Raw genomic sequence first — 17,714 nt, forward strand, 5'->3', positions numbered from 1 at the left:
ACTATTTCAGTGTGGCTTGAAAGATAAAAATCTTTGCAAGCAGTGATTTTTGTTAAATAAGAACAAAAAAGAAAAAGTGCAGGTATTCATATAAAAGGTTGCACCAACTTCCACCAATTCCCCTCTCAGAACTTTGGAGAGCCCCCCCCCCCAAAGGTGCCAGTCCTCAGTACTGGTGAGTACCACCATGGCAGGAAATTGTACACAAACCTTTTGTTCCAAAGTCTGTCAGATTATTGGTAACTCACATCTACACATAAAAACTTGCTGGTGAAACCAACATCATTTGGGAAAGCCAGTTTGGTGTAGTGGTTAAGAGCACAGGACTCTAATCTGGAGAATCAGGTTTGATTCCCCACTCCTCCACTGGAAGCCAGCTGGGTGACCTTGGGACAGTCACAGCTTCTAGGAGTTATCTCAGCCCCACCCACCTCACAGAGTAATTGTTGTTGTAGAGATAATAATAATGTATTATGTAAACTGCTGTGAGTGGGCATTAAGTTGTCCTGAAGGGTGGTATATAAATCAAATGTTGTTGTTTAGAAACACACGTGTCCAATTCAGACCACTGGCTAACAATTATTATACAAACACAGACATCTTTCAACAACCCACCTGGGGAACGTTCGACTTCGAAGCTCCTTTATGAAGACTTGACTCCCATTCTGTACAGGTTTGACTTCTGTAGTTTGACCAGTATCATGCTTATGCCAATTCCTTTTCTTTTTCACTGTAAAAGATTAGGAATATATATTAATTAAAACATCGATAGGGAGTTTTACATGATAATGATAAGCTTAGCATTCTTCTCTTAGGAAATAATCCTTTAACAGAAATAGACAAGAGACATTTTTTATTCCTTATGACGAAGCTTGTTTTCTCACTTGCCATCAGACAAGACCGCTATAGTAGCCTATATTATCCTACCAAACATTGCACATTGTAATTGTAAGAAAAACAAGCCATATTATTATGTTATGTTACTTCCCAAAAGACATACACAAGCTCTGGATAGGATTCAGCCTTACAAATTATACACTTAATCTCCATTATGAGGTAACAGTTCAGTTTGCCACGTGGAACAATTATGAACACAATACAACTTACCAAATGGTCCAACACCTAAAATAAAATCAGTTCAATGCCTTGAACCATATACAAAAGAAGAAGATCAGTCATCATTTAACAGAGTCACGATCCATCACTCATAGTTTGAGAGCTTCTCTTATTACTGCTGGGGATTGAGGAGGGGCTGTGGCTAAATAAAGGGTGTTCCTTTACCAGCCAAATTTGTTTCCAGATATCTGAATTATGTACAGAAAGTTTTTTAAAACAGTGAACATTCAGGCATATGATCCTACACTTCTGAAGTGGTACACTCCCAGAAGGGCCATATCATATAATTTTGCTGAATATGGCAAATGCCTCTTAGACTCTGTGACCAAGACAAACAGTTCTAATCCATAACATTAAATTAACCAATTTCTAAATTGCTCCATATTAGAAATTGAATACACACACACACACACACACAGGAACAGACATAAAATACAAACAGACTGGCAGATAACTGTCATGGTAAATTGGTTAGATCGCTGCTCATACCAGTGGGTTGGATCCTATGGAAAACTTTCACACATGCAAGAGGGGGATGCAAATTTTGCTGTTTTTCCCTGTGCTGCTGCAGCCCTTCAGCTCCCCCCTCATGCTCCTTCTGGGGCTTCCTTTTCTTTTAGGAGCAGCATTTCAAGGGGCCTTCAGGCTGCAATGGGAGGGGGTTCAAGTTTCTGTGCACTGAACTTAGCTGCAATCTAACCCTGTATCTTAAACTTTTGATCCCTCCCCCATCATGTACTCCTATTTTAGGAATGAATAAAATCATTGGGCTGGATCCAGTGCAAAATTTCCAGCTGAGCTAGGGCTCTTGCACAAAACCATGTGCAACCAGTTTCTGGGCAGCACAACATATAGGGAGGGAAGTATTGCAAAGGACCTTGCATTAGCAGAATTGTGCTGTTCATTTATTAGGGTTGCCAGGTCCTCTCACCCTCTGGGCGGGAGGCTCAAGCCCTGGCACTCATCTTTTGTGATGCCCTCATGCTGGGCTGCATAATGATGTCATTTCTGGTAAGTGACATCATCGCTCAGGGACTCGTGCTGCCTCTGGGAGCACTCCAGCACTCCACAGCAGGCCGATTTTGGCCTATTTGGGGCTGAACTGGGCCTGTTGTGAAGTGCTGGAGTGCTCCAGGGCCCTCTTGGCAGCACTGCCGCGCTCTGCAGCGGGTCAAATCAGGCCCATTGGAGCCGAATTCAGCCCTCTGTGGAGCGCAGGAATGCTGCTGGGGCAGCACAATGGGCCCTGGAGTGCCTTCTGCAGAGTGCGGGTGCACACCACGCCACCCAAGAGAGGACCCTGGGAGATGCATTCCCCTGCCTTTCCCCTCAATGGCCAGGTAAGCAGGACAGGAGATGGAAGATGGTAGCTGGAGATCCCCTGCACCCAGTGGAGGACTGGCAACCCTACCATTTATGTTTCAGCTTGCACATTGCTGAATCCAAATCAATGTGTCTTTACCTCACATTAAAAGAAAAAGCAAACTTACTGTAATGCTCACAAAATATCTGCCAGGGGGTTGGTGTAGTAACACCACCAAATTGAGAAGCCATATACACAGTGCGTTCCAGTAGGGATATGTTGTGGGGAAAGATAAGTATTTTGGCCACCGTCTTTTGTACATGAGTGGGTTTTTACCTAATTCCTATTTTTATATAGCCTCTTGTAATTTCCTCAAAGGCTTTGACAACTTGTCTTCAACATCACTGTGACAACCATGTAATTGGGAGGAGAGGGGGATTTACAAAATTATGGACAGTCCTAAGTCAAAAGATTTATTCATATGAATTTTGGAGGTATAGAAGGATTACAGGTACATCAGAAGATATTGTGATATTTCACAATGACAGTCTTTCTTTCTTTCTTTCTTTCTTTCTTTCTTTTTCTTTCTTTCTTTCTTTCTTTCTTTCTTTCTTTCTTTCTTTCTTTCTTTCCAGTCTGCCTTTCCCATTGAGACTTAAAGCAGATTACACAGTGTGAGTCAGTACAGTTATTATCAAAGATATTTTAATAAAACATGTAATGGGTGTATATATGCAAATTTGCAAAGATTTTAAAAACCTGCAGAAATTCAATACAGAGCATATGCAATTCTACGACTGATATATTAAACAACATAGGAACTACCCTGTAGGATCATACATATAGCAATAGTTGTCCATGGTCCATCAATATTTGCAGCAATAGTAGTAAAGTTTGTGGTCCCCCCTATCCCTTTACAGATGGATCTCTATGAGACCACTTCCTTACAGTACAGCCCTTCTATCTGAGTAAAAAGCCCTCTCGAATAATTCAGCTTTGCATTGTTTGTGGAACACAGCTATAAACTTACAAATTCACCTTTTAATTTCCAAAACAAAGTACATTAAGGTTTTAATTATAGTATCTTTGAATTTTTTGAATTTTCGAATATGATAGTAAAGAGAAAGGAAAACCTTACAAATAAGGAAATGAATCCTTTCTTTTGTACAATGCAAATTGGTTGTATTTGTTCTATTTGTGGATACTGCATTGCTCAATGCAAATATTTTTACAACTAAATGTCATTAACACAAAGTCATTACAATGACAAAAGTGCTAATGCTGTACAAAAAGAGAGATGGGCCATGGGGGGTAGCGCATGGCGGGGGCGGGGGGTAGAGCACCCGGAAAGGAAGAACAAAGTTCAAGGGAAGGAGAGAATTAAGCAATTTTAAGGCTGAAATATTAAGCAACATAGAACTACCCAGTAGGATCACACTTTAAGCAACTCTTCCATACCCCTTTACTGATGCATCTCTTAAGAGATCACATCCTCACAGTGCAACCTTCTTATCTGAGTAAAAAGCCCCTTTTGAGTCATTTGCAAAAAGCCAGGAGAGTGAGAACTTTCCTGACTACTTCAACTAGGCATTTCCATAAGATAGGTGCCACCACAGAGGATGCACATGTATGGGCAGCTGTTAATTTTGACCATATGCAAGGTGGCACCTGCACAAGGCCCTGTTCAGATAAGCGAAGATGCCATGGTGGAAAACAGGGAGAGAGGTGGTTCCGTAAAATGCCATTAAAAATGTCCACTGGAGATGGTTTAATTACTCTTAACCATATCTATAACCTATGATTACTAAAATTAACCAGATACAGTGTTTTCCCCAGCCCTTGCAGGGGCCCTTGGATGATCTATGCACAAAACCATTTTCTACCGATAGCTTTCATTGGAAACCACTCACACACTTATTATTCATAGGCTTGTGTGCTTTACATATGTTCATACTTCATTAAATAAAGTAGCAATCCTGTGAAAGGCTATTGGAAAAGTAGCATCCATGCTGGCATCCTCAGAACATGGACACACGAAGGTATGCAATAGGAAGTCAACATATAAGCATATACACCACCATAATTATGTGTTGTTCTAGCTAACTATAACCTCACTAACTGAACAAGAGCATGCAATCAGTGGTACCCATACGCAACTGGGGGACGTGAATGACTTTCACACTAGTAGTGAACAACTTATAATCTAATTCCAAAGGGGCAGCTATGTTAGTCTGTTCAGTAAAACAGGAGTCCAGAGGCAATTTAAAGTCTAATATGCATTCCAGCAAGTGCTTTCATCAGTCAGAGCTCACTTCCTCCCATGCATGGATATACATCCATTGCAACTGAAAGTTAGCTCTGACTAACAAAGGTTAATATTGGGATAAAATTTGGAAAGCAGTTTTCCCTCTGATGTAAGCCAAGTCCCACAGGACAAATTTGCAGTCTATAGGGGAAACGTGTTTACTGCTTTTCTGGTACTGGATGTCAGTTCATTTCTGGGTCTAGATGAAAGCAAAGAAAGCAAACACTCCACCCCCCAATAAGGCAGAATCAGCCAACTAAAACAGTTGCAAAAGGGATTCCTTTTCTATGTAGCCTTTTCATATAAGTTGCATGTGCCCAGGAACACAATGGAAAATGGCAGCCATATTTGTGCATATATGAGTATGGTTTAAAGAAGAGTAAATTAAAAATGGATCTCTAAGATAGAGATGGGCACGATCCCAAAAAAATTAACGATCCAGCTGATCGTGGATCGGCGCCGGCGACGATCCCGAATTAATGATCCACACCGATCATCTCCCATTCCCGAGCCATGGATCGTGGATGCCAAAGTGGGGCACACTGGTATTCCCAGCTATGTGGGAGGGTGGGTTGTGGCGGCGGCCAACTCTCTCAGTCTCTCTCTCTCTCTCCAAAGGCTAGCAAGTAGCAACCAAGAGCTCTGTCCCACTCCACTGCTCGCAGAAAGTGAAACCCAGCCTGGGAGACCACGGCTATTTATAAGCATGGGACCCATTCAACAACACAGAAAGTCTGTGTTTGGCCATCAGAGCTGCCTATCAGGGTTTGCAGGGATGAGATTGGAGTGCCCATGACTACAGAACACCCCCTTCCCCCTCCCTCCCCTGGGTGTCTTCTCCTAACTTGTGACTGCTTTGCTGCTCCGTGGTTGGAAGGAAGCCCTGCTGATCAAGGAAAGCTGGGCTTCCATTCGGGTTTGCAGGGCGACAGAAGGAGGGCAAACAGAGCTCAGGCATTCCCCTGGCTCCGTTGCCAGGGGAATAGATTGCTGGTGCCTGAGTGTCTGGATCCCTGAACCGAGCCCAATCACCCCGATCCAGGCCTCTCCCAACCGCTGGATCGTTGGCCGTGGCCAATCACGATCCGCCGGGTCACGATCGCGCAATTGCCATTATCATGGGTTTTTTTAGTTCGTAATGCGGATCGTGCCCATCTCTACTCTAAGATTCAAAAAATGAAAAATGATTTTAAAAATTTAAATAAGACTTTTTATTTTTTATAAATTTATTTATATATATATATTTACAGCTCCCATATGCTGCTTGAGGGTTTTTTCCGGTTTTTCCGTGATGCTCACACCCAGCACCTGGTTATTAAAGGTAATGAGGGTGGGGCTGCCGGCTGAGAGAAAACAAGAATAAAGCCAATTCAAAGAGTACAATGTTACAATATTCATTCACTCATAATACATTATCATTCAATGTAACAATTTATTTCCACAGCCTCTCTGCTAACTACTCTTAAACTATCATTATCAGCAAAGGACTCACAAATCTACAGATTTAATAATGTCACAGTGGAACAACCTTCCTTTCCCAAAATGATTCAAGAACTACATCTTTAACAAAAGTTTATTCCTTCCACAAAGAAGTTTCCACAAATCAAAATTAAATCAAAATCATTCTAAATGCCATACAAGAAGAAGCAATTTTTCTAAAATATAGTCAGCAGGCTACAATGGAAAAGCAGAAAGAAGAAAAGAAAATTATTTTTATATTAGACATCTGGAAGGCATCCTTCATGGAATGTGTGTATCAGACTTCTTTTAAAAAAAGAAATTCCTCTTACAAGTAGTATAATAAGAACTGTATGTTTATGTTCTGTATTGCAAATCTTGCAGTAAGTTGTCACATAATAGAAAACCGCTTCTAATTTACTACAAAAATTAAATTGCCTAATAAAGGCTGTGTTCCACATCACATCAAGCAGACACTAAGCCTGAAAGTGCAGGAGCCCAACTTGTTGCCATACTCACGCATGTGCCTGCACCTTCTTGACCTCTTCTCACATGACTCTCTATTTTAACTCCTGTTACTTGTGCTACATGAATAGAGGCATGTGGGTCAACTATAAATTTAAAATTTCTGGAAACTTTGAAGTCATTTTAAAGTTGTTGTTTTTTTTAGTGAATAGTGGGAATTTGGTGGCAAACTGGCAAATGGACTGATTACTTTCTTATTTCTTTTATTTTTATTATTTCTTTATTTTAATTACGTCATTTGTAGTCCACTTTGGGGCTCTATGCATTTAAAACAGAGGTGTGCTCTGGAGGCGAGCTTGGTGAGATACAGGAGTCCCTTTGAAGCTTGTGGATGGCTTGCAAGTGGGCAGCAAGCCCCACCCCCATCATCTCTTCCTCCCACTTGCTGGTATGTTTTTGGAGCTCTGTGCAGGATGCTTTAAAATGCAGTCCTAAACAGAGTCTCTTAAGCCCACAAAAGGGTGTAACTCTGCTTAGGTTTGCACTGTTATCTACAAGCAAAATTACAAATATTCACAAAATTCTGAATAGAGAGAACTGCAAACTGCTACACCATATGATACATTAGCACATATATCATAGACGGGCAGCTCAATCCTAAAAAGGGGGGACAAAGTGCATAGGGAGGAAACTAAAGCTTGCGCCAGAGGAACAAGCTCCTACACGGGCGCAAATGCCCTTCCGCCGGCAGTGGTACAAGGCGTGCTACTACTGCCAGGCTGCAGCCAGTGGGATCACTTGGCGGGTGGACGGAGGTGGAGAAGCAGCGCAGGGACCCGCACCAGTGCAGAAGGGGGTGGGGTGGAGGGCAGGGCCAGAGTTATTTTGCTTCCTAAGCCATTCCAGGTGTGGGAACGCCCCTAGTGGTGCAAAAGAGCTACGCCACAGAAAAAGGCGGCATAGCACATAGGGGCCTATTGCCCGGGAGGAATTAGGCTCGTCCCCCCACACCCGTCCCTGGCCCCATGCCGAGAAGCACATAGGAATAGGACTAAGGTGGGGACCAATCCGAGCCCGACCACATGGTGGGTGAGCCCCCCACACCACACCCAATCACTGCCGTTGCCACCCTTCAAAACATCTGGCCATGCCGGCCACGGCCAGGCAAGTGGGGAAGAGGCTGGAGGCTCTGCCGGTCTGCCCTGGGGTGTGGGAAATTTGTTCGCGAGGCAGGATAGCTAGCAGTGATGGTGGGGGTGTCTGACTGCACAGGGGAGAACTTTGTGGGATTTTGGTTGAGTGGTGAAGTCACACAGGGGTGATTGGGCAGAGTCTGCAATATCGGGTGGTCCACCCCATCCCACTACCACTTCTGCCCTTAGTTCACCTAAGCGTTGAATCCTAGCACGGGACTGGTCAAGAAACTGTAGCCCGATGAGGCAGGGTGGGGGTGGCTCGGGGATCTCCTCCACCTGGCTGCTGCACCAGAGCCTGCTGAAGCTCCACCCCCTCCTCACAGCTGGGGCTTGCTGGTGAGGGGCTCGGCGGGGTGGCAGCAGTCTATGTCGGTGATGCTGGGGTTGATAGTGACTGACGGGGTCTTTGGGGTTCTGGGCCCCAACCACGTCCGGGCCATGGGATGGATCCCAGGTGGTGGGGCGTGTCCGGGTTGGGCAGGTGGCCAGGCCGGAGGAGGAGCCGCCCGGATGGACATGCCTCCTGAGTCTCGACAGATCTCTAACTGGGCAATCCTATGCAGAATAGCTGCGGTCTAAACCCACTGATTTCAGTGGGCTAAGACTATAGTGACCCTGCACAGGACTGCTCTGTAAACCTGGCCTTACTCCCTGACAGGCCGACTCTGCCAATACACAGCACCCTTACTGAGGAGGGTCACCTGACAACTGCTCACGTGATGCACCGGTGAGGTCCTCGTCAAAGGCACCACTGCTGGTCTCACGCATGGAGTCAATTCCAGAGCCCCACTTGGCTGCAAATGGCACGGCAAGAGCCTGTTCAGTTGGATATTCATTTGTTTGTTTCTATTGCAGGCACATTGCCATCCATCAGGAGAAGTGAGGGGCATGGCTCTGGCTGCGGTGGCTCGACTGAGACAACTTTCCCAGTTGGCACTGCCTGCAGAACTTGTCCAGATGGCGGTGCGGCCTGCTGCCCTGCCCCCGGGTGGTCATGGCACTAAGCTGGCCAGGCAGGGAAGGGGCACTTGCTGGGCATCTGGACGTCCAACATGGCCCCCTCCAGGGATCTTGGACTGGCACGAGGCCGCATGCCCCCTGGAACATGTGCTGTGCAATAAAGGTTGAGCCACAAGCTGCTTCAGTCTCTGTTCTCAGTAACTTGCCCTGTGCCCTCCTCGCATCCCAGGTGCCGAGGGGTCCGCCACTGTGAGGCCAGCAGGATCCCAATGTGTGTGCCAGGCATTAGCCCCTCTGGGGTGCCTGGCCAACTGCCAATCAATTGGCAGAGGTGCGGCAGCCGGCACCGAAGCGAGGGTCATGCGGCCCCATGGCCCCAGGGACCCCCCCTCTAGCCCCTAGAATTCCGCCCTTTTCAGCTCCACCCTGATGCCTCTGCCAGGCAGAGATAGACGACGATGGCTGGTGGGAGCAATGGGCAGCAAGGCTCGGGGCCCAGCTGATAGGCAAGGCGGCTGGGAACGAGCTCCTTGTGGACAAGGCCGCTAGGGCCGCGTGGCCCCTCCACCTTGAGGAGGTCTTCCTGGACTGTGCAGAGGAGGCCCGCCTTGTCCACTGCCGAGTTGACAAGGCCCTGTGCAAGGTGGAGCATGACCTCCTGGAGGAGGAGGTCGCTGCGGCCCCCAAGCGAAGTAAGTCAGCGGATCCCTCCCGTAGGTCAGCCCACAGCATGTGCCTGCATGTGGGGGAAAGGCAGAGTCCCTCGCAGCTGCGGGTTGTGGACGGCAAGCCGCCACCAGCGCTGCAGCCGCTGCTGTCGAAGCGCTACACGCACATGCCCAGGGCACCCGCCAAGCCAGCACTAACGGGCCTTTTCTCTCACGCTTTTGCAGGGTCCACCCACAAGAAATGGATGGTGGCAATGGACAGGGTGCATGGGGCGTATCTGAGGTGCTGGGAAGCCGCGTAATGTGAGTGTCGCTGACTGCAGGATGCAGGTGAGCAGAGCATGAAGGCTAGCAGCAACGGCGGGATGGGTGGAGACTGCATGGACCCTTATGGCGCCTCTCCCCTCGTGTTGCCCCTGCAGAAGAGCCCGACCAGAGCCCCTCGCTGGACGACAAGGAGCTGTCAAGGGACTTTACTGCCGGGTTGCTGTCCCGTCACCCATCGGATGACCTGGGGGAGGGCCCCAGCAGCAAATGGGCCAGGCCAGACCAGGGCACCTCAGAGGCCGCTCTGCGTGCAGGGTCGCGAGCCCCTAGAGAGGCGACTGGGTCCCTGGCCGGAATGTCATCCACAGACTGGGACTATGTGGCAGAAGCCATCGCCACCTTCTGCCCAGATGCCTCACCCAGCCCTCCTGTCCCTTGAAAGTTGAAGTTATTTTTTTGTTTGTAAATAAATGTTGTTAGGTTATTGTTTAAACCTGTGTGGTCTCTCATTGGGGATGGGAACGGGCCCACAGGGTGGCATGCCCTTGCCCTCAAGAGGCATGGGCCTAGGAAGGGGGGCCAGGAGAGGCAACCCAGTCAGTAGAGGTTGCCCTGGGGGGAGGAGGGAGTGCAACTAGCATTGCGGGTCCAAGCACCCCCCTCCCTGTGGGCATGCCTCTCAGCATGTAGCATTCCATAGGTGCTTCTTTACTCGGTCCTGAACAGCTTGGTGCTGCTCCTGGTGCTGCTCCAGGGCATCAGGGAAGGCATGCCCGGCGGGGGCCAACCAGGGGTCCTCAGCTGGGCCCTCTGTGGCAGGCAATGGGAGTTGTTGTCACACAGCAATATTGTGCAGGATGACACAGGCAGCCACGAGCTTGGTGACGGTGTCCAGCTGCATGGCCAGGCAGACCTCTGTGTGATGGAGGCACGGGAAGTGCATCTTGAGCTGTCCAAAGGCATGCTCAATGACCATGCTTGTGCACCGGTGGCCTGGTTGAAGTTGGCTTGGTCAGGGGGGTCATCTGAGGGGTATGGCGTCAGGAGGTGGGACGTCAACAGGTATCCTCAGTTGCCTGCAAGAGGGGCCTAGGGTTAGTGTCTTCCCCATAGTCGCTCGGCTGGCCTGCTCCCCTCTCCATACTTAGCAGCCACCCTCTCCTGTCCAGCAACAAATACAGGAACCTGTTAAGGCCAGAGGTGACGAAGATCTGTGCGTTGTGGACACTTCCTGAGAATTTGGCAACGAGGTCTCTGAAGATCCCATGGTGGTCACATCCTGCCTGGACATTGATACTGTAGAACCTGTGCCGGTTCCGGTAGACTTGTGGCTCCTCTCTGGGCATGCAGATGCCTATGTGCGTGCAGTCGATGGTGCCCATCACATTGGGGAAGCCTGCGAACGTCGAGAATCCTGCCCAGATGGGTGCCAACTCTGCCTCCAAGTTGGAAAATGGACATGCTCATGGATTCTGCCAACTACGGCATCCAGAAAGGCATGCAGGCAGCGGCTGGCGGATGACTGGGACACCTCCAGGGCCTCGGCCATCACACCCTGGAAGGAGCCGGTGGCCAGATAGTGGAGGGAAAGCAGGACTCTCTGGAGAACAGAGATGCCTCGAGGAGCGGCAGCTTGCCCCTGGAGAACCAGCTCGAGCTCCTCACACAGAGCCTGGATGGCTTCCCATTCCAGGTGAAACTGGTACAGGCACGCCGTGTTGTCCAGGTGTAGGGATGGGACCCAGGCACAGAACCGGCAGTGGGGTCTGGGATGGTGGCGACTGAGATCCACATGGGCATACAAGGCAGACAGGAGGTGGATGAGACAGATGGCTGGGAGGCCAGGTGGCATTGCCGATAGGCAGGCAGGGATGACTAGGGTCACGCCTGAGGGAGGCAGAGGATTAGCAATGGCAGTGGCTCGCTGCTGCCCCCCTGCAGCAGTGACCGGAGGGCTTACCGGTCCCGGCAGCGCAAGAAGGAAGACGGCCAGGAATCGGGTCCCAGCCTGCTGCTCTGCCCGACCCAGCCGCCCTTTCCCTTCCTGGCCACTGAGTGGCCTCCTCCATCTTGCTACAGGAACGGGTTGGCATGTCGCCAGGCGACAGATTCCCACCACTTATCTCTGGGGCGAGACATTTCAGCGGACACTGCTCTCATGGCCGCTGAGAGCACTAGTGGCAGCAGAAGCCAGTGCCAGGCGAACTGGATGGATGCTGAGAAACTATTGCTGTTCAGGCTCGTGGTGGAGAATGCAGAGGTCACCCTGAGCACAAACAAGGGTGCCTCGCCCAGAGCAGGAGATGGGCCTTCTGGCAGACGGCTGCCGACAGACTATCGACCCTAGGCAATGCTCCCTTCCCCGCTCCACTCACTCTGCGATGAAGTGCTGGAATGATTCCCTTGGGCCCGCACACAAACGTGTGCACCTCCTCATGTCTCAAGGAGTCCCTTACAAGCGGGACTTTGCAAGCACGGAATCCAGCCCAGCAGCGCTGTAGCTCTGCCTCCACTGCCATGCTGGCATTATGGCCAGCCACAGGATTGCGCAGTAGCATTACCAACTCCAGGTTGAGAAATTCCTGGTGGTTTTGAGAGTATAGTGTGGAGAGGGACCTCAGTAGGTTATAATGCCATACAGCCCATCCTCCAAAGCAGCCATATCCTTCAGGGGAGCTGAACTCTGTCATTTGGAAATCAGCTATAATTCTGGGAGATAACAACAACAATAACAACAGCAAAAACAACGGTGCTTATAAACTGCTCTTCTAGATAGATTAATGCCCCACTCATAGCAGTGAACAAGGTCAATGTTATTATTATCCCCACAATACAGGTGGGGAACTAGGGGAACTGGGGGAGTGAGAGTGGCTTACATTAGGCCACCTGCTGAACTCACGGCAGTAGTGGGAATTACTTCTATATGCAGCATTTATTGACCTAAGGGCTGCCTTTGATTCCGTGTCCCATTAAAAATATGGAACAAACTTAACACTGCATGGCTTCCCAAGAGATTGTTAAAGTTGATACTGAACCTCTACTCCAAAATGTATTACATGTCAAACTAAATAAACTGAGATCTATATCAAGCCAAATACCTATCCAAAGAGGTGTACACCAGGGCTGTGTTCTTGCACCTGGCTTTGTTCCAAGCTTGCAAGGCATCTCCACCCACGCACCATGCACCCACGCACCCAGTGCCCACCTTGCTATATGCTGATGATCTTGTCTTGCTCTTCAGAACCCAGGTAGGTCTGAAGTGAGATATTAAAGCATTTATTGCCTATTGCAAAAATGAACTCTTGGAGATAAATGAAGACAAATCCAAAATCCTGGTGTTCTCAAAGTCAAGAAAATGATTAAACAACAAATAGAAAATTGGTGCATACAAATTACAACAGGTCAATGAATGATATCTGGAGTCATTTTCCAGTCGAATTTATCCTGGTCCAAGCATATTCAACATTTACACAGAAAATCGGTTTAGCTCTATTGGCTTTAAGGAAATTCTTCTTTATTCAAGGAGCTCAATATGTACCAGCACTTTTGAAGGCATACAAGGCTCTCATAATATATGGTTCCCTGATCTGGTTCCTGGGCCCAATAGAACAACTTGACAAGCTACAGTTAATCTTATTCTGGAAAATATTTTGCTCTGCCACCATGTATAGCCTCCACAGTCATATGACTTCAATTGGGCCTTCCAAAAGTCTCAATTCTGATCTGGAAAGCCATAGTCAATTTCAAACACAGACTGCAAAACTCTGAAGATCTTCCAGTCTTCACTAAATCAGCAGCCCAAGAGCACTGCTGATCAAGGTTGAACAAAACTGTGGATACAGAAATGAAGAAATTAGGTTCATGCGACCCAGGAGCTTTAACTGGGAAAAGATAGGAACTATTTATAGATTCAGTGTTGTTTTAAGGGAGTTTACTATTGTTAGGTATTTTGCCACGTAGCACATTAACTCTGGGTCAGAATTTGCCAACAGATGATTCCAGGGGAAGTTGATGTTTAAGTAATGCAGGAATAGTCCACTAGACCTAGGGGTTCCCACTGGTGGCAGAATAATATAAGGTGGTCCAGCATTAGGGATTGTAAGAGAACTCATGTACCAAGGAATAGTCATAGGAGGAGGGATCCCAAGTGAAAGGGTGGACCACATTCGTCTCATGAGGGCTAGAGTACTGGCCCGGTGTAGACTGAACACCCTCAACTTAATCAGTTTCATTGCTTCACTGGAGTTTATACTCTTGAGCATTGGTGGTGAAAGACCAAGCAGTGTAAGTTTGTTATCTATATATCTTCCCCATATGCTTCTACGGCTGTCTTCCTTTAGCACGTATAAGAGAGCTCCTTGGGCATTAGGTGCCAAATAGTAGGCCTTCATTCTCAATTTGAAGACAGCAAGCCAAGCCCAGGTGTCCAAGGAGAATTGCACAAATTCCAGTCAGATGAGTGGCAGTAGGGGGTGGCAGCAAACCATAGGCATGAACACAACAAGAAGCCAGGTTCATACAGATTAACTTTTAACGATGACTTAATGTTACATATGCATGGACCTTGACATAATCTTATTTAATAAAAGTTAATAAAGAGATAAAATCAATATCTTTGTTAGGGCTGGCATGCTTAATGGAAATCATACCATCATGGAGTGAGAAGGGTCTTACAGACCATCTAGTCCAATCCCCCCTCTCTCTTGTATGTATGTATACATGTGTGTATAACTGTATGTATGTATGTGTGCATGAGGTAAAATCAGTACATGCACAGACTCTTCACAGATACTTAAAGTCTTATGTATTGAGGCTTTGGTTCCCTTGGTTTTCTCCAAACACTCTCGTATACTTTCTTTTAGTATTCTCTTTCTCTTTTGGAGTTAGGAATGCTGGTACCCACTTTCTAGTACCCCAATCCCCTTCTCTCCAAATACCAATGCTTTCCTTCAGTTGTTAACTAAATCTGAAGGTCTCCACAGGCAGTTTCCAATCTTACCCGACCAAGGATCATTCTCCAGAGCTACTTCCCGGTTTCACTGAGTAGGGAAAATCTCCTCTACCTGGAAGAGCTATCCCTTTTTTTTTTGGACCAATTGGGAGTCTGAACCTACTCCCCAAACTACATTGCCAACATCTCCCCCAGTTCCTCACACTCAATTCTTCTCAGCTAGGACTGAAAACAGACCCTCCTCTTTCAGCTCATACTACCCAATCAGATGCCTTATAGTAGCCTGTCACTCAAAGCAATCTGTTTCTGTAAAGGATTAACCCTTAACAGTCCTGCAACTGTGTGTACAGCACTTTCAGGCTTTTTAAAATGTGCAGTCCATCACACCATCTTAGAGTTCAGTCCACAGACCTCCAGTTTACCCATCAGAACATTGTGAAGAACCTTAAGCTTAACTGAAGTCCAGATAAACTACATTGACAGCATTCCCATGATCCAGTATGTCAGGTTCAGAATGCTGTATTGTGCTGCTTCGCTTAACCGACTCCATCTTTAATCCTTTCAGTGTTTAAGTGCTTTCTCCACAGGTGCCAAGGTTCCCAGGCAGCTATCTCACAGAAGAGGATTGTTTTGGCTACCGACGTTCCACCCAGAACCGGCCTTGGGAACTTTCGCTATCCTGACTTCAAAGGGGATGTTTTGAGAACTATGGGGGGAGGTTGGGCCTTCTGTGATCTGTTACTTTGTACCTCATGCTTTGCTAGTCATTGGTAACAATGCATATGTACCATCCTGAATATTGCATTCAGGCTAGTGGACTATAATGAACTATTTTTCCAGTAAAAGCCTTTTGGAAACAATGGACTGTTGTCTGATTGCAGAAGGTGCTCTGGAGTAAGGACATTATCTAGCCACAGTTCTGACATTTTGTTACCAATCAACTTTTCCAATGCCTAAGCCAGATCAAACGGACTCCAAAGCTGTCCCAGTCAGGGATCCTTTGTTTGACCCATATGCCTCTCCCGGCTCTCAAGGTTTGGAAGCCCAAGAACCTGTACCACGAGGAGATGGCTCCTCGGTTACAACGATTTATACCCTCGCTCCCAGCAACGCTGATACTCGGCCTAGAGCCACAGCCGCGCCACTCTTCAACTTGCCCACCCCGACGCAGTGGGGTGCAAGGCCAAGGGAAACGAGGGAGCAGAGGGCCAGCGCGATGTTTACGCAGCTGCAGCTGGATAGTCGGCGCAGTTTGGAATCCATACCCGAACAAACCGGTGGCCGACCGTGGTTGTTCTGGAACAGGACGACCGAACAAACGGAATGGGAAACATCCCGCCGCGGCGCCCTGAGTTGGGATTATGCGGAAGTCACCCCGTGGTCGGGGCAGCCAGATGTAAGTGAGCACCAATGGGTGCAGCTCCAGAGCCGGACGATTGCCATTGATTCAGGGATATCAGCAATCACTGGCCTGACAAAAGGAGTTTAGCCGCGAGATCTCAAGAGGAACAAGGGATAGAAACACCCTTGCCGTGGCAGCAGAAGTTAACCACAGAACTACCGCCCGGAACAGTACCAACCTCACAGACGATGGGAGATGTGGGGTCGACGGAACAACGGGAGGAGGAAACTACGGATAGAGTACAGCTGTTGGAAAACAGACTCCTAAATATGGAAGAAAGTTTGGCAAATGCCGTCCATCTGCTCTCAGTGCTAGTGGCGGGGGACAGAGGTCGGGTTCCGCCAGCTGGTCTACCTGACATCAGCCAAAGTTTGGCTAACCTGCAAAATCAACTGTGGCCGCAACAGCCACCGGAGACGGGAAACGAGGACTCTGTCACCGGGGAAGGACCCTACCCAGAAGATCCTTGTCCAGATGACCCCCGTCCCGAGCAACCGATTACACCGGGAGACGTCGGTGCCGGCGGAGGAGGTGGAGAGCCGATTCCGGAAGACCCTCGTCCTGATCACCCTATAACTCCGGTGGTTAGTGGTACTGGAGGAGGAGGGGGAGAACCAGGACGACCGCTAGAGCCAGCGTCCCCGGTCATCCCACCACCCACAACTCAAGCGAGCCAGCCCCCAAGCCTTCCGAGAGGAACCACACCACCGGTCATCCCAGGAGCGGACAGGCCTCTTCCGACACCGGGGCCGTGAGGGGATACGGTTCCTCTTCAACCCATCTCTCCTCACCCACCTCCGTTGCGGCCAGCCCCCACTCCCCTTCAACCAGCACCCGGGGCCCCACCGAGGGAGCGTCCAACACCTTCTCGGCCAACACCAGTACATCCGGCTCCAAGAGGACCCCAGCCAATCCCCCAGCCGATTCCGGGGGCGCCGGGGATTCCCCAGCCGATTCCGGGAGCGCCTTTGCCGCACCAACCTCAACCCTACCCTCAGTATCCTCCGCCACAGCTACCGCCAACGCCGCGACAGCCTCCTTTACAACTCGCTCCGCTTGATGCCTACCCAATGCCAGCACCAGCTCCTAGACAAGATCTTCCCATGGGATGGGTCAAACTGGACGCTACGTTTGATGGAGACCATTCCAAATTGGGATTCTTCCTGGTACAAGTAGTGCAATTTTTCAATCGATGGGGACATCTTTTCGGAAGTGAGGCCAGTCAAATAGAGCATCTGGGATCACGTGTCCAAGGTAAAGCTGCCGACTGGTATGTGGGACTCTACAACGTTGGGGCCCCTGAGTTAGATACGCTTCAAGGGCTAGTGGATGCGATCCGAGCCCAATACGAAGACCCCCTAGAAGAAACTAGGGCCCGAACGGAATTACAGGCTGTTAGGCAAGGCAGCATGTCGGCTAGAGACTATGCCACAAAATTCCGACAACTCGCTGCCAAATGCCCAAGATGCGAAGAGTCTACCAAGATTATTTTGTACAAACAAGGTCTAAATCCTAAATTGTTGGACCGAGCTCTCATGCAGGATAACCCTCCTACACTGTTAGGGTGAATACAATTGACCTGTGAAGTTGAAAACCGCATGCTAGAAGTTCGTTTAGTGGAAC

The 17,714-nt window shown here is 48.5% G+C and overlaps 1 protein-coding gene across 1 annotated transcript in view; it reads right to left on the reverse strand.

Annotated features, from left to right (window-relative positions):
- Positions 1 to 17,714, reverse strand: part of PHF2 (PHD finger protein 2) — a 230,813-nt gene that overhangs the window by 97,093 nt on the left and 116,006 nt on the right. Inside the window, exon 3 of the mRNA XM_054977343.1 lies at positions 616 to 730. Coding sequence (XP_054833318.1) covers positions 616 to 730 — 115 coding nt within the window. The remainder of the gene's footprint in view (positions 1 to 615; positions 731 to 17,714) is intronic.

This window comes from Eublepharis macularius, chromosome 4 (assembly GCF_028583425.1).
Source record: "Eublepharis macularius isolate TG4126 chromosome 4, MPM_Emac_v1.0, whole genome shotgun sequence".
Taxonomy (NCBI): Eukaryota; Metazoa; Chordata; class Lepidosauria; order Squamata; family Eublepharidae; genus Eublepharis; species Eublepharis macularius.